General features: G+C 39.2%; 2 protein-coding genes across 4 annotated transcripts; one reads left to right on the top strand and one right to left on the bottom strand.

Annotated features, from left to right (window-relative positions):
* The first annotated feature begins 80 nt into the window (after window positions 1-80).
* On the top strand, window positions 81-10,137 carry NOP16 (NOP16 nucleolar protein). The gene is made up of 5 exons (XM_003756862.4): window positions 81-292; window positions 378-483; window positions 4,678-4,750; window positions 5,970-6,076; window positions 7,676-10,137. Exons 1-5 carry the CDS (start codon window positions 186-188, stop codon window positions 7,817-7,819), a joined length of 537 nt encoding a protein of 178 aa, XP_003756910.2. The 5' UTR covers window positions 81-185; the 3' UTR covers window positions 7,820-10,137.
* Window positions 3,382-21,371, bottom strand: ARL10 (ADP ribosylation factor like GTPase 10). 3 transcript variants are annotated; one of them, XM_023506486.2, is made up of 5 exons: window positions 21,011-21,370; window positions 19,877-20,045; window positions 17,058-17,233; window positions 14,672-14,868; window positions 3,382-3,463 (listed from the first exon to the last, which is right to left on the bottom strand). In XM_023506486.2, the coding sequence occupies exons 1-4, from the start codon at window positions 21,170-21,172 to the stop codon at window positions 14,692-14,694; spliced, it is 684 nt and encodes a 227-aa protein (XP_023362254.1). In that variant the 5' UTR covers window positions 21,173-21,370; the 3' UTR covers window positions 3,382-3,463; window positions 14,672-14,691. The 3 variants fall into 3 exon arrangements, with proteins under 3 accessions (XP_023362254.1, XP_031809581.1, XP_003756936.1); XM_031953721.1 differs by lacking the exon at window positions 14,672-14,868 and having other exon boundaries at window positions 3,386-3,463; window positions 21,011-21,371; XM_003756888.4 differs by lacking the exon at window positions 3,382-3,463 and having other exon boundaries at window positions 10,591-14,868; window positions 21,011-21,369.
* Window positions 21,372-21,734: the final 363 nt, after the last annotated feature.

Here is a 21,734-nt window from a genome sequence, read left to right as displayed (position 1 = left end):
ACGGGCTGAGACCGCCTTTCCCAAGAAGCTTTGGGAGTGCTCTAGTAAGCGTGCGCTAGAGCATGCGTAGACAAGGCGGCGTTTTCTACGTTGCTGGTTGCGTCAGAAGTTTACCACGTGGTCTAACAGTGGCTTCGGTTGGCCGCGTGTGAGCGGTCGTTACCGGTGGTCTCGCAGTCGCCGCGATGCCAAAAGCGAAGGGAAAGAACCGGCGGCGGAAATTCGGTTATAACGTTAACCGGAAGCGGCTGAACCGTAACGCGCGGAGGAAAGCAGCCCCGAAAATCGAATGGTGAGCGCGAGGGCCGGGGGCCGGGGGATCGAGGGCGCGGGAGGCCGGACTGGCCCAGCTCACAGCCCTGCTTGTGCTCCCGCAGCTCCCACATCCGTAATGCCTGGGACCGCTCCAAATCCGTGCAGCAGAACCTGGCCGAAATGGGCCTGGCTATGGACCCCAACAGGGCCGTGCCCTTCCAGAGAAAGGTACGTTCCGGCCTCTGGGGCCGTGCAGGGCCCCCAACACAGAGACTCTCGCCGGTAGATCCTTCAGGCATAAGCGGAGAATTCACCTTTCCCCTCTTTCTGTCGGACGTTGCCGGCCGGCCACTCGCCTAAATTCTCAACCCATCCAAGAGTCAATCGGTCCCCCACCCTCATGCCAGCCTCTCAGCGGTCATTCATCAAGCATTTATTAAGTGCCGGGCTTGGTGCTAAGTGCTGGAAACAGAAAGAAAGGCAAAAATATCCCCTTCCCCAATTCTGTTTTCACAACGTATTTCAAATGAATCTTTATTCACACAGCTGCTTCCGTTATCAAGCTCTCATCATCTCTAATACGGACTGTTACCTCTCTTAATTTGTCCCCTGTCTCCTGCCTCTCCAGTTCGTTCTCCACACTTTTCAATCCAGTGTCTGAATGAATAGTTGCCAAAGTGATAGTTCTAAAAACATCGGTCTGATCGTCGTGCCATTCCCTTGTTCATTAAGCTCCAGTTCTCTTTTTGCCCCAGGATCAAATACAAACTCTTCTGGTATCTGAAGGTGTTTTTTTTTTTTTTTTTTTTTAATTTGCAGTCTGGCTTCAGTCTAGCTTTTCAGATTTATTGCACATTTAATCCTTTTCAGTCTAGTTCACCTATTTGCTTTCCTTTGTACAGATATTCTGTCTCCCGTATTTTCACAGTTCCCCCACGCCTGGATTTATTCTTCACTTTTGCTTTTTAGAATCCATTACTACTTCACATACTTTAACTCAGATGAGATTATGGGCATGAAATGCCTTACCTGATACCCCCAATTGACTAATGCCTTTTCCAGTCTTAATTGTCCTCTCCCCCTATTATCTTGTATTTACTTTACATATTTATGTAAGTGTCTTTCCTGAGTTAAATTCTTTGAGTACACAGACTCACAGAGATGGCATATAGTGGATATTTAATAACTGCTTATTTATTGACTAGACTGTTGAACTTGAATATCAGGTTGGCAGAACTTCATTTAACACTTAATTAGGAATATCTAAATAAAGTAGGAAGCTAGTAGATAGCATGCATTCCTCCATTCCAGGTGAAGTAATCCCTGGCTAGGCTTTATACTTTCTTTTCTTCCAGTGGCAGAAGAATATGAAATGAATTTGTCATCTCATTGGGTTGGTGTCTTAGGGTGTGTCCGTGGGTCTGAAGTGTTTTCACACTCTCCTAGTTGAATTTGCCATACAAAATTTAAAGGCACCTTTGTGTTTCACAGTTTGTGGTTCTTGCCCTAGGTATCATAATTGAAAATTATAATTCTATCCCTGCCTCTTGGTAGTGAGTTTTCCCTATCCTGGGGTTATCTCCCCAATACTCTTGAAAATGAGAGATTCTTCATCTGCTCAGCAAAACTGGGGAATTATAGGGGAAAAGGTAGACATTCAGTGAAGTAGAGGACTTCAAGAATTTGTGATGAAAAGACCAGAGCTGAATAGAAAATTTGATTTTTGAAAACAGGACTCTGGAGAAGCATAAGGAGATAATGAGGAAAGGGAAATTATAGGGGATTTAATAGAAATTAATCTGTTTACATTACTACATAAAGAGGATAATACTTACAACTCATAAAAATTTTATTATTAGGTCAGTTAGGAGTGAATATATAGACAAAGGGCATAGATGTGAATTGACTATGAAGGGACAGTATCTAAAAAAAATAAAAAGGGTGAGAGAATGTACTGAGAAAAAGGAAAAGGGAGAGGTATAATGCCGTAAATTATTTGCCTATAAAAAAAGCTTTTATAATGAAAGGGAGAAGTGAGTGAACGTTACTCTTATCAGAATTGGCATAAGTTAAGAAATAACATACACACTCAATGTGGGTATATAAAACTATTTTACCCTGCAGGAAAGTAGGAGGGGAAAGGGAATATGAGAAGTGGGGAGGATGAAGGGAGGGTATATTGCAGGAGGAATTGGGCAGAAACAAAACACTTTTGTTGAGGATTGTCAGGTATTCCCCAATTGATAGATGATCAAAAGATATGAACAATTTTCAGATGAACTAAACTATGTATGGCCACATGAAAAAATAATCTTGCTATTGGGCCAGAAAAGGAAAATAACAAATATTAGAAGGAATATGGGGAAAATGAGACATCAATCCATTGTTGGCAGAATTGTGAACTGATTCAACCATTCTTTGGAGTAATTTGGTTACGTTAAAAAAGATATAAAAATCATGCATACTCAAGAGGTTAAAAAAAAAGGAAAGTATATATAGTAGCTCTTTTCTCAGGGCAAAGTATTGGAAATTGAGAGGTGCCCATCAATTGGGGAATGACTGAATAAATTGTAGTGTGTTATTATTTTGGAATACTATTATTGTTCTAAAAGAAATGATGAGCAGGGTATTGTTAGAGAAACCTGGAAAATCTTCCATGAAGTCGTGCAAAAGAGAAATATACTGTGGACAAAGTGAGATCAATGTTGGGATGATTCAAGATTACTTTGACGGACTTGTAGTAAAAAATGCTAACCACACTCAGAAAGAGAACTGATTCTGTCTGAATGTAGATTAAAAGTATTGAATCATACTTTTAAAAATAACTTTATTTTTCTTGAGGGGTTTTTTTTTGGGGGGGGTAGAATATTTTGCAATATTACTTTTATAGAAATGTTTTGCATGATTTCACATCTCAGTGGGGGAGCGGGGAGAAACTGTACATCACACTGGAGGTGGGATAGGGGAAGTGAGGGAAAAAATTAGAACACAGGATTTTGTAGAGATGAATGTCAAAAATGTATCTATGTATATATTTTTAAAATAAAAAGCTGTGATTAAAAAATAAACTGGACGTCATAGTAGCTTCTTGGTACTTTGTAGGTGACCCCACCTGAAGTCAAGACCCAAAGTTTAAGAAGCTTTAGGTTACACTATGGCATTCCAGGACCAGCTTTTCTTGACATTTGTTTCAGGTACGGAAGTAGTCCTAGGGAGAAAAGCACAAAATTTGTAGTTAGGAGACCTAATTGGGTTCTAGTTCTGGTTTTACTACTAACTTGCTATGTAACTCGGGGCAAATCACTTTACCTTTATGGGCTTCGGTTTTCTCATCTTTAAAATGAACTATATGACCCTGTCATTTGTTTAACTCTTAATTTTTGCTAATTTACACAAAAAGTTTTTGCTTATTACTAACACTTAATCCCCAGTTCCCTCAAAAAAAAAGACTGGGAAGCATCAAAATCTTGTAAATACAAATATAATACAGTCTTGATCAACTGAGGAGACACTCTAAAAGGAATCATAGAATATCAGAGCTGGAAGGGACTTTATAAATAAATCAATATGTATCTACGTTTTATAGCTTACAGTGTGATTTTCATATTATGTTTATGCAGCCTTATCCTTTCTTCTGACCTCCATTCTCATATTCCTCAGTTGCTTGTTGGATTTCTCAAACTGGATAGCCTAACATGCTTAATTTCCACATGTCTTAAAATGTAACATATTTAAAAACACTCTTTCCTTCATAACTTCCTTATCATAACCATCCTTAGTCATCTAGTCTGACAATCTAGAAGTCATCTCCAAGTAGCAAACTGTCACAGTGGAGAGAACTGAGCTCCATCCTCAGGTGCTTATTAGCTGTATGACTGGGTAAAGTCACTTAAATTTATTAAAGTCAGAGGCAGACATACTTCTACACTCCCATACCCCTATCCAATCTATTATCCAGTCCTTTTGATTCTGCTTTATAACATCCCACCTCCTGCAATGTGCCTTTCTTTGTCTTTCTCAGTGTTAGACATTATCTCTAATTAATCTTGTATAGATTTTGTTTATACATAATTGTTTGCTTGTCTCCTCCCATTAGATTGTGGCTTCTTAATGGCAGTATTTTTGCTTTCTTTATATCACCAAAGCTTAGCATCTTACCTAGCACATAATGGGTATTTAATTCAGAGCTTGAATTATCCTTGCTGCCAATTTATTTATTTGGCTAGCCTCAGTATGGAGGCTCCAGCAGCTGTATGTTTGGTTGAGAGGAAAGCACTCTGGGAACCATTTTCACAGAATGATGGACTACTTGACTGTCGTTTCATCAGTCTCTTTTGAGGTAGTTTTTTTACATGACAAACATTTCCAAATCTTTCCTCTACAATTGTCAAATAATATTTCAAGGATATTCTTTCCTCTTAGGTAACAGCAATGGAAGTGGATGTTAAGGAAAAAAAGCCCAAGAAAATAGTTCGGAAGCCATATGTCTTGAATGGTAAGTATGATAGTTATGCTCATTTGGATTATGTAACTCCTATCCTATCACCTCCAGATGAGTATGGAAATTAAAAACGTCCAGATGCCATTTAGACAGCTGTGTTGTGTAGACATACTGTTGTGGATTATTTTAGAAACAGTACAAAATTGTGAGCCAAAAGATATGAATTCTTATTTTAGTTTCACCACTTACTAATGTCATCATAGGTAATACTTAACTATTTTGAGCTTCAATTTTTTATTTATAAAATGGGAATAAAAATCCCCTTCTTTGGATGGTCTGGGCAATTATAAATTAATGATGCATATGAATATACTTTAGAAATGAATCGTGCAAATGAAGTGCTTAGGTCTTGGCCAAGCATATTTTGACAAAGTCTGATAGAATGGGCAGTCAGAAGAATTTAAATCAGAATTCAATGTGACTTAACTAGAGGCATTTAACTTTAGATAGTGAGGAAATTGGCTAAAGAAGGGAAAGTAACTTGTTTGAGAGCAGAATTTGTGGGAAAGGTATTACCACACCCCACACAGTTCACAGGATGATAGAATTTAGCAGAACCAAACTCTAGATAGCTAATACAATTTTTTTGTTTAAAGGTGAGGAAACAAAGACTTAGATTGATTAACTTGCTCAAAGTAAATAGAAAGTAGAAGAATTGATTTCTGGGCTTCTGACTCTAAAACCACTGTTCTTTCTGCCAACTTAATGGAAAAAAGAATGAAAGATGGGCAACTGGGGCAGCTGGTGTATCTCTTAATAGCTTAATAATTTGAGTTATGTATTACACTTAAAAATTATATAGTGCTTATGGTCTTGTTGCCTTGGAAGTGATGTCTGATTACATAGAACTTTAGGAAGCTCTCTGTTGTCAGATAATAATAGCAACTCCTATTTTTGTGGTGTTTTAAGGTTGAAAAGTGCTTTTCTCAAAACAACACTTTGAAATAGGTAGTAGAGATTTTTCCTGTTTTTAAATTAAGGGAACGGGCTTAGCATGAGTGACTGGACTCAAGATCAAGCAACTAGACATTTGGAGCAAAGATTCTAACCTAAGTTTAAATATTCCTAAGTACCCTCTTTCTATCACTCTAATGGAAGATAAGCTATCTCCTGTATGCATAGATTAGGTGTGCTCTAAAGGATTTTGATAAGTTTACATGTTAATCAGAATCTAAAGAAAATAGCTGGGCTATATTTTTTTCTTCTTTCCTAGACTTAGAAGAAGAGGCCAGCTTGCCTGAGAAGAAGGGTAATACCCTTTCACGGGACCTCATTGACTACGTGCGTTACATGATTGAGAATCATGGGGAGAATTATAAGGTGAGCAGGCCATTGACTTCTTGGGTCTCTTGGGTGCTGTCCAGAAGGGTCATTGGCCCCTTAGCCCTAAGTGCCTGAGCATCCTGGCACTGTGGCTGCCTGGCTCGTGTTAATATGTGTGGTTTCCCTCTGATCTGAATGAAAGAAAGAAAGAAAATTTGTTTTGGTTTTCCTTAACTTTTTTCCCCATTTGGAATTCTCATCTTCCCGGGATATTGAGAAAGCAAGGAATACAGCATCCATTTATACATATGCAAAATATTTCCATATTATTTGCTTAACTTTTTTTTATGAAAAATATACTTGAGGAAAGAGGAATACATGTCTGTTACGAACTGTCAAAATGAAATGTATCTTTTTTTAAAGGAAGTCTTTATTCTAGTCCATAAGATGTATATAGGAATTGGCAATATGATGTGTGTTACATTGCTTTAGGGATGGATATTTTGCTACAAAAGCAAGTTGGAGATACTTTATTCAGAACAGAAGAGTGATCATTCCTGCTTATGAAGAACATTAGAGTTTATAATACTCTTTCCTCATAATTACTCTGTGGGGTAGATGTCCATCAGTTAGTTGTAGTATATTATTGTTCTATAAGAAATGATCAGCAAGATGATTTCAGAAAGGCCTAGAGAGACTTACATGAACTGATACTAAGTGAAGTGAGTGGAATCAAGAGAACATTATATACTACAGCAGGATTGTGTGATGATCAACTGAGATGGATATAGCTCTTTTCAATAATGAGATGATTCAGGCCAATTCCAGTGATTGTGATGAAGAAAGTCATCTGCACCCAAAGGGAGGACTGGGAACTGAGTATAAATCATAACATATTATTTTCACCTTTTTTGTTGTTGATTGCTTGGCTTTTTGTTTTGTTTTTTTCATCTGATTTTTTTTTTTTTATGTGTGCAGCAACATGGTAAAATGTGGAAATATGTATAGAAGAATTGCACATGTTTAACATATTGGATTGCTTGCTGTCTAGGGGAGAGATTTAGGGGAAAGAGGGAGAAAAACTTGGAACATAAGATTTTGCAAGGGTAAATGCTGAAAACTACATATATTTTGAAAATAAGTTATTTAAAAAAAATTTTTTTTAATTGCTCTGAGAAAGGCAGTACAAATATTATAACCATTTTATATAAGAGGAAACTGAGGCTCAGAGAGACATAAGGTAACTTTACCCAGAGTCATATGCCTATGTTTCGGGACTTCTGGTATCCAGGTCTGCTTATTCTTTAAAGTCTAATATATTAGATTGCCTTTAGCGCTCAGTACTTCATACCATAAAAAGCATATGGCCTGATTTTTGCCCAGTCTTCTTTTGGCAGGACTGAAATAGCTGTTCATTTGGGTTTTCCTAAAGTGCTTGAATTTGGGGTATGAGATTCCCTATTAAAGATCCTTCAGCTACTTAAATAACTCCTTCAGGAGCTGAGATTTAGCAGACCAGCATGCTAATTAGATTGAATCCCTATATATGTTTGGGCCTTTTTGAAGAATGAGTCTAGATGTACAAAAAGAGAAGTGGACCAAGAAGGCTGTCTCATGAACTTTAAAGATATCTCTCTGCCTCCTTTTCCTCCTTAGGCAATGGCTCGGGATGAGAAGAATTACTATCAAGACACTCCAAAGCAGATCAAGAGCAAGATTAATGTGTACAAGCGTTTTTACCCTGAAGAGTTCCAAACCTTTATTGATTCCTTGCAGAAAAACAAAATGGAAGTAGAGTGAAGGACTTGTGCCATAAATAGACTGTGTCTTAGCTAAGTGAACATTGTTGGAGGCCTGGATATATGGTGACCTGGAGAACCAGTTGGGAAAATACCTCTGCTGAGAAAGACATTCTATCCATACTTTCCCCAAGCTTGTATCCATTCTTTTCTTCCTTGCTGGTGATAGGTCACAGAAAGAAGCTCTGCTATTGTAATAAAAAGTAGATTTCAGGGAGAAGAAGGGGAGGAACCAGAATAAGTTGTCTCTACATAAGGAATTTTTTAAAATGCAGTCTTTGAGCATTAAAGCTTCAAAAACCACAGGTTAAGATGACAATGTTTTCCTAAGTCTGGGCATTCTGAAGTTCTTTCAGCCTAATTATCCCCAACTTCTAGCCCTTATTGAAACTATGTCTGGCTGTCTATACAACTTTCTCTTTGGTTCTTCTCTGTGGGGGAAAGAGGAAAAAAGTCGAATTCCTTTTCTACAAAATAGCTCTTTTTTTCAAGCTAAGCAGTCCCTAGGCTTTATTTTTATTTTTCTCAGGACCACATAGTTAATAGTATTTAGAGATCTCAAGTGTGAAATAGTAGTCCTCCTATTACTGTACACTGCCCCTTCTGCTTGTGTATTGGGGGGTTTTTTGGTGTGTGGTTTTTTTTTTTTTGTTTGTTTGTTTTTTGGTTTTTGCTGAGGCAATTGGGTTAAGTGACTTCCCAGCGTAACACAGCCAAGAAGTATTGTGTCTGAGAACAGATTTGAACCCGGTTCCTCCTGACTTCAGGGGTTGTGCTCTATCTATTGCGCCACCTGGCTGCCTCTATTTGTGTATTGTTTTGTATTGAACTGGGAAAGTCATTTGATCTCTATTCGGTTTCCTCATTTGAAAATGAGGCTGTTACTTGTGCCATCTACTTCCCAAGGTGGTTGTGAAATAAGTAAAGTGCTTTGTATACCATAAAATGTTGTGTCAGTATCAGTTGTTTTTGTCTTAAGATTAATAACCTTCAGTTTATTAAGTGCCTTACAATTTATAAAGCATTTCTTCCAACTGTCATGGGAAGTAAATAGGGATGATGTTCATATAGCATCATAAGTATTGAAGTAGAAGGAATCTCAGTTCATCCAATCTAAGCTGTATCTAAACATTAATCTCCTGACACTTGCTCAGGCAACACAGCTTCTCCATTGAGGGTAAAAGAAGTTGAAGGACTTTTCTAAGATTGTGTACCTGGTATTAAGTGGAGCTGAAAGTCTCAATGGTTTTTTTATTCCAAGTTGCATTGCTTTTCTCATAATACCACTGTCTCTTTCAAACCAGAATTGTGTTAAATAACACTTGGGGATTTGAAGGGGTTTTTTTTTTATTTTGGTAACATTTATTTTGTACTTAGGGCATTTAGTTTCACAGTCATCTTTTAGGTCCAATAATCCAGTTTATGTACCTCTTTAGAAAAACTATAAACCATAAGCTGATGGTTAGATTTAACACTTTACATTTTAGAGTTTGATGTGGGCCATTGCCGATCATAACACAGAGAAGGGTTTTGGATAATACTAGCTGAGAATACAGCACATTGAAAGTTTATATAGCATTTTCCTATATTACTTCCTAGTATTCTCATAACAATCCTTGAGGATAAATGCTAGAGATAGAATTTTCACTATTTTTTAGATGAGAACTGGGCCAAAGAGATGATCCACGATCCCATAAGTAATAATACTTTCATTCTCTGAACCCAGATCCAATGTATCCTAATAGTTTTTAACTACTGTATTAAGATGTTGAGTTAATGACAACTCAAACATTTTGAAATGCATGCTATGTGCTGAAGCATTTTACTACACCAGTTTCTAGCCTACTGAGATCTCAGTGAGTTGGAATGCCAAGCTAACACTGGTGTATTGAAAGCCACTGTTGTGGCTCAGATAACTATGTCTAGTGTTACTGAGCATTAAGATCTTTGTATTACTGTTATCTTATTGGAATAAGTCAAATCAAAGTCTTGGCCAGAAGAAGCTTCAGATATATCTGTACTGTTTACTCTAACAACTAATTTTCTAGACTTGAATGGGGGCTGAGTGTGAAGAATTTTCCTTGGATATACAAAAGTGTACATATTCATGGCTATATTTAGCTTTTAGATACTCACAAAAGTTAACTGTTTTCCATATTGATGTGGGATAACTATAGGCCAGACCCTTAAATGAGGTCTCTGTAGGGGGAAAAAAAAACATATACCCTGAAAAAAGTGATCCTTAAGTACTATATTTAAAAATTTCATGTGAAAGTTTTTTATTTTCATTCAAATAAAGATGTTTTCTCATGTTTAGTATCTTTACTTTTGTTATTGCTTTGAGTAGGAAGAAACCTTAGAAATTTCTAGTTTTAGCTCTGGCATCTCTACTAATTATGATTATATTCTAAACACTGGTTATACAAATATAATTTGAAGAAAAGTAGTCTACTCAAAGCAATATGCTTAATAATGTGCTCTGTGTCTACTTAGCCTTGTGCAAAAGGTTTCGTTTTAGAACTAATATTGAAAGGTCCTAATCATGAGCAATTGGTAACTCTTTCAGACAGTTTATGAGCATTTAAACTGATAACTAAACGGTTATAGTGGAAGACATCTGTAGTCACTGTGCTTGGGTTCAATTTCTGGCTATTCTGTTGTCCATCTGTGTGATCTTGAGCATCTTGTCTTGTTGAGCCTTGGATTCCTAATCTGTAAAATGATGGCATCAGATTGGATGATCTCTACCTTCTCGTTTTAAGTCTCATGTTACTCGAGGCTTTTTTTTTTTATAGTTACAAAAATCAAAAGACACAGACTCACTGGACTTAAGATCTCAACAATGTAGCTCTCATCTAACCCCAAGTAAATTTAGGGTCAGAGAAGGGATCATGCATGTGTAGGTTGGATTGGAACTCCCAAGAATTCAGAGTCAATAGAGTTGGTGCTATTTGCATGGAATTGAGGTAGTAAAAGGAGCTGAGTTGCCAGAGTTGTGTTTATAGCAGACTCATAAATTAGAGTTGTGTTCCATAGGGTCAGACTTGGGTGAGAAAAATTATTGCCCAGTAATAACTAAGAAAGAAATAACAAGGTAGTAAAGAGTCCTTAGCAAATACTATGTTTATGTTCTTATTTTGTCCTATTGGGTACCAGTTGAGAAAAGGACTTGTTAATATAATAATCTCCATTGTGAAGCATGATGATTAGTTTTGAAATGGGAGGAGACCTTTATAATCCAACTCACATCTCAAAAAGAGATGATTCTGATTGACAACCCTCTAGCCCAGGTAACAGTTCCCAGCAGCTTCTGTCTTATTTGTAGCACTAGTCTTGAAAACTTATTTCCAAGGAAGCTTTTTTTTTAAATTTTCTAATTGATCCCAAATCAGTGTGATTTTTTCTTTTTTGGTGGGGAGAAAAGTGTTTGCAAAGTCTTAAGATAAATGCTAGTTCTAAATACAATATTTACTTACAAGATAAGGAAGTTGTAGTCCATAGATGCAAGGGATGTTAGGGAATCATTTTTGATGCTTTTAAAAAGGATCTAGATACCTCTATAAAATAGCAAAGGACATTTCCAAAACCTTAATACTTGCCACACTAAATTAACCTTAAGATTACACGGGAAACAAGACTTTATTTAAGTGACTGGATAGCTAATTAGAATTTTGCAGGGCAATCATAATTTTTGCCTATGATAAAAGTAGACAGTAGGACACAATCTTCAAACTTATTAAGCTTTTCATTCTTATCTCACTTTTGCTTCTCTAATTTAGCTGGATTATGAAATTGAAGTTTATTTTTGTTACTTTTGGATTTATCAAATAATTTTCCTTCTTCCCCCTCCCCCCACCCAATTTTTTCCTCCTAAATCTAAAAAGCAAGGGAATTGGATGTTTTTCCTAATGGAGAGTAGAGAACTAAATCAAAACTTTATTTGATGTGGCCCATGCTTAGTTTTTTTCCCCCGTTACCTATAAAACTAGTTTTATATCATATGTCAGCATATGAGTGACCATAGAGAAGCAATTAGAACCAGAGCATTTTGACAGCTGGAAAGGACCTAAAGATCAACTGGGTCTAACCTATTTCACAGATGGGTCCCAAACACAAGGAAGTGACTTGTCTGGTATCACATGTACAATTAGTGGTAAAGCTCAGACAAGAATCCAAGCCTCTTTACTCCCATACAAGTAAAAATTATTTTTATCCTTTAACCATATTCCAATATGATTAACTGCTTAAAGGGAACATTGGCATGAATATACTAAAACTTATACTGTTGGAACACTTGATGTTTAGTAGAATTAATGAATTTGTTTGTGATCCCTGAAAGTGCCAGCATGGTAGTAGAGAGCCAGTTCAGATTTTATATTCCCTGCAATTCTATTAACAGTTGATGCCATTAGAGTAATAATGCTTTTACAGCCTTTAAAGATGTTAAAAAACTAGCAGAACTCTTCCCTTGACCTTTTGGGAAAGGTTATTACAATAATGACATCCACAGTTTGGGTCATCTTCCCTTCCTGACCATGCTGACCTTCCAATCTGTGAACAACAGTGCCAGAAAACAGGACTGAGTCTGGAATTTGGGCTTGCTTCCTTTAAAATGGAGATGTTAGACTGAAGCTCAAGCCCAGCCCTGCAGTCTGATAGGTTGGTTTCCCTAAACAGTTTTCTGCCCCTGAGAGCTTATGCAGAATTAATAGCACATCGATAACTTTGTGACAGCCTATAAGAACATGCAATACAAGAAGTGAAAGCTGAGTAGACTCTCCGAGATCAACTGTGCCCTTTTTATTTTACAGTGGGGACATGGCTTAGCCAAGGTGGCAGTAGCACAGTTAAAACCAAGGGCTTCTAACTCAGTTCACTGCCCAGTACCTGCCTCCATGTTCTCCATCTTAGGAACAGTTTGTGCTTATTTTGGAGTGTCATGGCCTTGAGGAAGGGGACTGGAGAGAAGTCAGGTCTGGGCAGGGTCACAAGACAGTGATGGACCTAAGGAAAATGCCTATTAGTCCCACAAATGTTAACTCTTCTCCCTGACTTTAGATCAGGAAGCAAATAAGCTTAGAACTTGGCAGTCTCCTTCCCAGAACCTGCAGATACTGCTTGTAGAACATATCCTCAATGTTAATCTCAATGAAATAGAGTTTACTTTAGAAGAGGATCTGCAAACATGTTACTGACAGTAGGCCAGGGCTAGAGTCCAGAAGTGACAATATGGGAACCATTGGTATCATTGCCTCCAGGAGCTGTGGGAAAAAAGGACTTGGCAATCAAGTCAAATCCTGAGACCTTAAAGATAGTCAAGGCTGTGAAACACTGAATTAGCATCTCCTTGGCACGAGTGCTGCCTCCACGGCTCCATATTTCAACCTATTGATGAGTGGCAGCCATCTCACATGCTCACATCATCTGTAGATGCTCTGCCCAGGGTGCTGAAGGTCTTTTAAAATTCTTTTAATATGTTGCATGCTATGGCTATACTTATCTTCCACCTTTGTTCCATTTACAGCCCGCTTCAAGTCATTTGTTCTCCAGAGCAGACTCCATATCATTCTTCAAGTTCACCATTGGTGATACAAAACTTTTTTTGTGCACTTGCCACGTCACTAGTCAATCTCTTCACTACTCTTTGGGTCACTGGTACTAAATGTGGCATTCCATGATACAGCATTACTGGACGAAATGTTGGCCTTTCCTCATCCATTTTTGTGGCAGTCCATGAAGCAAACGGTGAATAATACAATGCTAATCTAAAAAAATTGGGGATACCAGCCCCTATAGTTTCAGTAGTGTGAAAAAAAGCCAGTTTGGAAATTTACCATCCGTAATTTGTAATCCAAGAAAAGCCAAGTAGCATAACTCAGGCTCCTTAGGTACTATCAGTCCAAAGCAAGACTTGAATCCAGGTTTTCCTAACTCCCTGGATTAGCTCTTACCTATTATGCCATGCTTCCTCAAGAATTAAAAACAATAGTTTTATATTTCTGTGGTGCTTTATGGTTCACAAAATGCTTTGCTCACCACAACCCTGTGAGGCAAGTAGCACCAAGATCTTGGAGCCTTACCATGGCTTTATGAGATTGGGGGGATGAAAGGTGGTGATAAGAGACTGGGGGTGGGGGAGAGAGGGAAGGACTGTTCTTTTGGCCCCCTGCCCCATGCCAGGCAGAAATGAAACGGGCTCAAGAAATGGAAATCATTTACTTGCAATTGCAAGGGTCATTAATAACAGAGTAAATTCAAGTTCAATTCTTCTGACTTCAGTGTTGTGGGTTTTTTTTTTTCCTATTATGCTATATTGTCATTAATAAACCACTTCATGTATGAGATGGTTTGGCACTGTAGGCAAGTATTCTAACAGCCACTGGGTGGCCTGAGAGCAGAGCTTAAAAGGGCTGCTTACTCTGAGGCTCCCTAGAAAGTGACTGCTGCCCCAGCCATCCCAGATTCAGTAGGCAGAGAAGGAATTTCTTTCCTCAGCCCAGATTAACTCAGGACTTTAAGGAAAAGGAAGTCAAAAGAATCTATTTGAGCTTATCCAGGCTCCTAAATTCTTTTTCTCTGAGCACCAGGATTATGATTTTAGGATCCAGGTCCAGGATTTTAAACCTGGAAAGAACCACTTTGGACCAACCCCTCATCTTATAGATGAGGACACAAGCCCATGAGGTGAAGTGACTTTCCTAAAAGTAATGAGTATTAACCAACTAGATTGGGATCCAGGTCTTGACTCCAAATCTAAGGCTTTCAGTGATCTTCCAAAAAGCACCTCTCCTGAAGGTTATGTAAACTTCTGCCGGAGGACTGGGCTGTGGGAAAACGAGTGGGCAGCCCTTACCCCAGGAGGTATATTTCCAGTCAAGCTTGGGAGAGAAGGTCCAACAGCAGTGTCCAGACGTGGTGAATACTGGGAGGTGAAGAGTCCGGCCCAGCTGGGGGAATGCTCACTGGCAGCAAGAAAAACTCCCGCTGGTCAAAGGCTTGCAGGTCCAGTTCTTGCTGTAGCTGAGCCACGCTCAAAGCCTCACTCTTGTCCTACAGATGAAGAAGGACCAAGTCTGAATGGCGATACCGACATGTTGCACTACAGTGGGCCAGCCAGAGGGCAGGCGGGCATTAGCCTTACTGAGGTGAGGGCACAACAGTGGAGACCCCTACTTTGGATTCAACTCTTCATCCCATCAATCTGCCCTTCCTGCCATCTTCCTCTTTCATTATTCTCCACCTCCAATCATTTTGGTAGGTCCTGGATAGCTTTGCCAATTACCAGTAGTAGTGAGCTTAGAGGGAATGCCCTTTCATTGGCTGTTCCATATGTCTGCAGTGCCTACCCTCTTCCACCGCCTGGCTTCCCTGCTCAAATCCTAGCTTCTTGTAGAAAGTCTGTCCTGATTTACTTCCTTTCCTTCTTCCCACTTCTACCTCTTCTCAATCCACCCCAGGGCCTGCCCTCTGGAAGAGCCTTCAACAATTCCCGTTACATATATATCCAATTTGTTGTACATTGCCTTTATTTGCTTATCCCCCCAGCATCTAAACAATATCAGTAATGTATTAGCATTTAATAAATGCTTGTTGATTGACTGCTCTCCTGACATCCCTGGAATTACCATGCTTCCCACTGTAGATACTCTTGGATAAAAATGGTTGGGGAAAGAAAAGGAATTAAGATCTATAACCCATGTCTTCTGACAATAAATCTCTTGTTCTTTTCCATTACAACATAACTTTAAAGGATGCCTCAGCCATGGGCCTCATCTACAATCTTCAGCTTGCGCGCGTGTTCCTCACTCCTGTTCTAGGGACCCTTCAGCCTAGTTTAGGGACAGGTTTGTATTGGAATGAACCTGGAACTGAAAATCAAGAATTTTTGGTTTGAATCCCCAATATAATGTAAGCAGACTATTTTTCCTTTTAATTCCTCAGCCTCGACACCTAACAGTGCTTTGCATGTTGTAGGTAATTAATGATTGTTGAATTTCATTTTGCAAATCAGTAATGGACTGCTAAAGAAAGGATATAGCTTAGTTTAGTCTTCTGAATTCAAATGCAAGCTTTTTTCCCCTACACCAGATTCCATTTTAAGCAAATGAAATTACAGTAAAATCTGTTGGCTTCTTAACAAGTTTGTTAACCTACTCTCCCTTGCCTTCATCCTTCAACAGTGCTATCAAATTAATCTTTTTTTACACAAAGGCAGAGTAAGTTAATTTTCCTGGCTGCGCCTCAATTTTCTCACCTACAAATCTTGTGATTTGGATTCAGATTTGAGCTCTGCCATTTACTGCAATGACTAATAGCTATCATATTTACATATCACTTTTAAGGTTTGCAAAGCACTTTCATTTTATCCTCATCATAACCCTCAGAGTTGGATACTATTATCCCCATTTGACAGAAGAGAAAATTGCCTCAGGCTTAGTTGAGGTTCAGTGTCTTCCTTTGCAGTGAGGATAATAATACTGCAGGTACTAATTACTTTAGAAGACTATTGAATAGGAAAAGATTGTGAACCTTAAAGCACTATAGAAATTACAGTGATCCCATGGAGGCCACTGATAGAAAGAAAAGTCCATATATATATATATACACACATCAAGGTATTTTTAACAGCATTTTTTGCAATAGCAAAGAACTAAAAACAGAGTTGTTGCCTGATTGGGGAATAACCCAACAAACTAATACATAAGTGTAATGGAATACTGCTCTACATCATAAAAAATTTAAAAATGGAAAGATGTATGTGAACTGAAGCAGTATGAAGTAATAGGTCAAGAAAAAATTATATGTAATATTACATATTATAGTAATGTACACAGAAACACAAAAAAGTGAATGCTTCAAAATATTAAGAACAAGCATATTCAAAAGAAAAAAATATGAGAATACATGCCCATTATGCCTTTTTGCAGAGATGAGAAGTAGAAAATTACAGTACATCATAGATTTTCAGACTATTTTTATACACTGATCAGTTATGCTGATTTTTCCTTTTATTTGTTTTTTAAAATGTTATTTATTATATGGTTTGGTTCCCTGAAAGGGAAAAGGAAAATGATATTGGGAGAAATTATGACAACAAAAAAACACACATCAATAAAAACTTAGTTTTAAAAAATTTACCAATCATTATAGTTATTATTGTTGAAATTCTTGAGTCAGCTTATATGAGCTGGTATAAAGACAAATTTTTGGCTTCATTCTCCCAAAGCAGACTCACTCACCTGTTTATTAGCTACTACAACCACAGGCAGGTCAGGATCTTCTGCCAGCAGCATATGCAACTCCTGCCGAGCACAGGGTAGCCTTAGCCGGTCAGCAGAATCTACCACAAACACTAACACATCAGCCTGGCTTAGGAACTCCTTCCAGTAAAACCGCAGATTCTGGCTACCACCAACTAAGACAGAAGAATGGAGGGAGAGAAACAGAAGGATCAACAGGCTTAATAGTAGAAAGAGACCCTAGAGTTCATCTAATCCAGAATTCTTAATTTTTCTTTGTGTCCTGGTAGTCTGGTGAAACCTATGGACCTCTTCACAGAATAACATTAAATGTATAAATAAAATATATAGGATTATAAAGGAAAACAATTATATTGAAATGCAATAATTATATTGAAATGCAATAATTAAAAAATTTTTTTTAATTACAGACCCATTGAAATGTATTCTTAGTCCATGACCCTCTGGTCTTATCCAAAATTTTATATATCAAGAAACTGAAACCCATAATAGAGAAGGGACTAGCCACAAAAAGCAAAAAAAAAAAAAAATATATATATATATATAAGAACCAGGAATCAAATTCAGTTCTCTGACTCCAAATCAAGAGTTCTCTCCAGCATATCATATTATAGACTATGAAAAGACTCAAGCTATCCTGTTAGCCTTAAAAACTCTCCATTCACTCATTTTTTTCTGATCTCTGGATTACCATCATCATTTTACCTATTCTCACTTACACATACACACCCCACATGCTCATTGCTGCTACCAGTTTCTCTGTCCAGGAAAGCTTTCCTCTGCTGAGCAACCTTGCTTGCCTCCTAAAGAGAGAGAGAGATTTCCCCCAATTTCCCCAGTTATTGGTGATGTCCAATACTGTAAATTTACTTTGTATTTTGCACTTACTTAACTGAGTATATGTTCTCAGCCACAGCAAAATGTAAACTCCTTGAGGGGAAAACCTGTTTTTATCTTTTTTTCTTTGCATCTCTTATTACAGTGAATAGAAAACTGGTTTTGAAGCCAGAACACTTGGCTTCAGAACTCATCTCCAATGCATACTGACTGGCTTCTTGAGCAAGTCATTGCCTCCCCAAGAGACAGAACCTATCAGTTCTAGATATTTTGAGATAGAACCTTAGACTCAAGGTTACAGAGAAGGTACCAATCTGTATTAGAAGAAAGATGTTTCCCCCTCTCAGCAAGCTGTCTCTTGAGGGAGACAAATACATTGTTGGTGGAATTGTGAATACATCCAGACATTCTGGAGAACAATTTGGAACTATGCTCAAAAAGTTATCAAACTGTGCATACCCTTTGATCCAGTAGTGTTTCTACTGGGCTTATAGCCCAAAGAAATCTTAAAGAAGGGAAAGGGACCTGTATGTGCAAGAATGTTTGTGGCAGCCCTGTTTGTAGTGGCCAGAAATTGGAAACTGAGTGGATGCCCATCAATTGGAGAATGGCTGAATAAATTGTGGTATATGAATATTATAGAATATTATTGTTCGGTAAGAAATGACCAATGGGATGATTTCAGAAAAGCCTGGAGAGACTTACATGAACTGATGCTGAGTGAAATGAGCAGGGCCAGGAGATCATTATATACTTCAACAACAATACTATATGATGATCAATTCTGACAGACCTGGCCATCTTCAGCAATGAGATGAACTAAATCAGTTCCAATGGAGCAGAAATGAATTGAACCAGCTACACCCAGTGAAAGAACTCTGGGAGATGACTAAGAACTATTACATAGAATTCCCAATCCCTCTATTTTTATCCACCTGCATTTTTGATTTCCTTCACAGGCTAATTGTACACTACTTCAAAGTCCGAGTCTTTTTGTACAACAAAATAACTTTGGACATGTATACTTATATTGTATTTAATTTATACTTTAACATATTTAACATGTATTGATCAATCTGCCATCTGGGGGAGGGGAGGGGATGGGAGGAGGGGAAAAATTGGAACAAAAGGTTTGGCAATTGTCAATGCTATAAAATTACCCATGCATATAACTTCTAAATAAAAAGCTATAATAATAATAAAAAAACAAAACAAAAAAATGAGTTATATATCAAAAAAAAAAAAAAAGAAGAAGAAGAAGAAGAAGAAGAAAGAAGAAGAAAGAAGAAGAAAGAAGAAGAAGAAAGAAGTTTCCTATCCTGGGAGTTTATGAAATCACCTGTCTGGTACTTATTTTCCAGTATTGAATATAATGCTTGGTATATGGTAGGCACCTAATAAATACCTGCTGAATTGAGTTAAGATCATTATGTTGACTTTCTCCTATATACCAAGCTCATTTCTAATCCTGGACCTTTGCTTGTACAGACTTCCCCTGAGCCTGAAACATCCTTCCTTTTCCCTTCCCATTCAACTCCTACCCATTCTACAGCAACCAACTGGAACCACACCACCTCCAATAATTTTCTTTCTCAACCTTTCCAGCCCACTCAGACTTTCCTCCAGTCCCTACACCCAGAGGAATCGGAGTCTGTACTATAGCTCTCGAATATATACAGTAGTGACTTGTATTACTCCTGAATTAATTTTGTCTCCCTAAAGAGTTAGCTTGCCGAGAGGGGGGAACATTTCTACTCATCTCTGAAATGAGTCAGAGGTTTAGGGTTAGGTTTCTCATATCTCTTCCAGTTATGTGACATTTTGTGATTCTTCTCTCGTGCTTGCTCATGGCAGAATATGTATGTTATGAACAATTTATTTTTGTTTGACTTCTTGAGTGCCTTATAATTATTTCCCCCCGTTCAGTCTCTTGATATGGGCGTTGGCTATGTCAAACTCACCCTCTAGCAAATCCATCTGAAAGCTCTCCGTGGGAAGCCGAACAGAATTGAAGCCCCAGGTTGGAGCCATTCGCTCTTTGGCTCTATGGCCAGAGAGGCAGTGCAGGATGGTGCTTTTCCCAGCCCCATCCAGACCTAGCACCAGGACCTGTCGCTCATCTGGATTCAGCTGCAGAGAAACAGACACAGCTTCAGAATAGAGAAGGCAGGCTTTGTATCCTATGCTCTTCCTTAACAGACACTGGAGCCCCTAGTAAGCTTAAGGGAAACATCTGACCTCAAGAGGCCCCCAATTTGAGAAGGCAACATCAACAGACTCTCTCCTAAGACCAAAGGGACACACACACATTCCAGATAATACCTATAACAACCCTGCCCTCCAAAGCTACCAAGAGTGCATCTGTGTGCCCTTCCCCTGGGGAAAGAGCTGTGCATTTTTAAAAACCCTTCTTGGACTACACAACATTGGTTTGAGAAAGAGAGAACTTTCCCCCCAAGAGCTCCATGGGAATATATAACTGATTCTGTAAGATAGGAGAAAGGTAGCCTGGACAAGCCAGAGACTAGACACTGTCCTATTTATGGGAACCAAGTGAGAAGATTAATGGCTGTGGGGTCAGAGTACTGAGTTTGAATCCCGGCTTTGCTTCTTAATATGTCCCCAGAAGATGAGTTTCTTCAACAGTATAATCAGGGAAATAGAACTAGTTCATCCCTAAGAGTCCTTTCAGCTTTATAACAATAGATCAGAAGTAAGAAAATTAGATTAGCCTAGGAATTGGCCTGGTTTCTAAGATAGGGACCGGTATGTAGATAGACTGAGGGACTCTTGCTGGTTCTGCCCCGGGATCAGAAATACAGACATACACACCAAAATGTGGGACAAAACTGCACCCCTGGTTGTGCGTGCACGCGGATGCACATACAAAAACATAGATATGTAGGCACAGTCGGCACAGAGAAACCCAGACTGCTGCAAGCTAACCACTGCCCACCCCGCGCCCCTTGCCTGCTCTCCTAGGGGTAGAGGTGGGTGGGGGCATCCGATCCACCCCGAGGTGGAGCCTGGAGGGTATTGTTCGCTGTATTTCGATCCGGGCTCCGGCCGGGCTGGCTGCTCACTATCCCACTTACCTCTCCCACATAGGGGCTCAGCTCTGCTTCCCACCAGGGCCTCCGCCGCCGCCCGCTACCATCACTGAAGTAGGCCTTCCATACAACGAAGAGCACCGAGCCCAGCACAGCCACAGCACCACCCAGCAACAAGATAACGTGGCTGAGGGACCGTGGAGCCATGCATGAGGAGCACCAGCAGGATGCGAAGCCAGAGCCCCGGCGGGAGCTGCAGCCAGAACCAGAGGCAGAGGCAGACCCCAAGCCCAAGCCAGACCACAAGCCACCACCCAAACCCTGCAAAATCCCGCCCAGAAGCAGCTGGTTCGGCCCAGCTGTGCGGCAGCTGCAGATTCTCACTCCTTCTTCTCCCTCCTCCCCCCGCCCTCTTAAAGGGGACGAACTTCCTTCTTCGAGAAGGTTTGCTTAGGCAGATATCTAACAGATGGATCTGCAGTCCATTGGGTACCTGTCCTGAGAACACCGCCTCCCGGCCGCAACATTATACTTAGTAGATTGTCTTGAGAGTAGTCCTTCCTGCACCCTCCCCTCTTCCCAAAATCTAGCCCCATCCCTCGAAGACTACAAGCCCCAGAATTCATTTCCCGCCATCATGACTGGGCTAGCTTCGGGTATACCACGCCCCGAGTCGCAATAGCATCTTCAGTTTCCCCAGGGCGTAGACTGTGCTATTGAATGTAAGACAGTAGATTTACACCTGGAAGTCCAGCCCCTTCGTTTTGAG

The sequence above is a fragment of the Sarcophilus harrisii genome, chromosome 2 (genome assembly GCF_902635505.1).
Source record: "Sarcophilus harrisii chromosome 2, mSarHar1.11, whole genome shotgun sequence".
Taxonomy (NCBI): Eukaryota; Metazoa; Chordata; class Mammalia; order Dasyuromorphia; family Dasyuridae; genus Sarcophilus; species Sarcophilus harrisii.
This window is presented reverse-complemented; position numbering and strand designations above follow the sequence as displayed.

What these genes read in the sequence shown, in the direction of transcription:
- ARL10 (XM_023506486.2), bottom strand. Translation starts at nt 21,172, where the DNA reads ATGGCTCCACGGTCCCTCAGCCACGTTATCTTGTTGCTGGGTGGTGCT. An exon ending in TGAGCCCCTATGTGGGAGAG is followed by an intron (nt 20,046 to 21,010) that starts GTAAGTGGGATA and finishes GTTTCTCTGCAG; the next exon opens with CTGAATCCAGATGAGCGACA. An exon ending in TTGTAGTAGCTAATAAACAG is followed by an intron (nt 14,869 to 17,057) that starts GTGAGTGAGTCT and finishes CTTCATCTGTAG; the next exon opens with GACAAGAGTGAGGCTTTGAG.
- NOP16 (XM_003756862.4), top strand. Translation starts at nt 186, where the DNA reads ATGCCAAAAGCGAAGGGAAAGAACCGGCGGCGGAAATTCGGTTATAAC. An exon ending in GCAGCCCCGAAAATCGAATG is followed by an intron (nt 293 to 377) that starts GTGAGCGCGAGG and finishes GTGCTCCCGCAG; the next exon opens with CTCCCACATCCGTAATGCCT. An exon ending in CCGTGCCCTTCCAGAGAAAG is followed by an intron (nt 484 to 4,677) that starts GTACGTTCCGGC and finishes CTTTCCTCTTAG; the next exon opens with GTAACAGCAATGGAAGTGGA.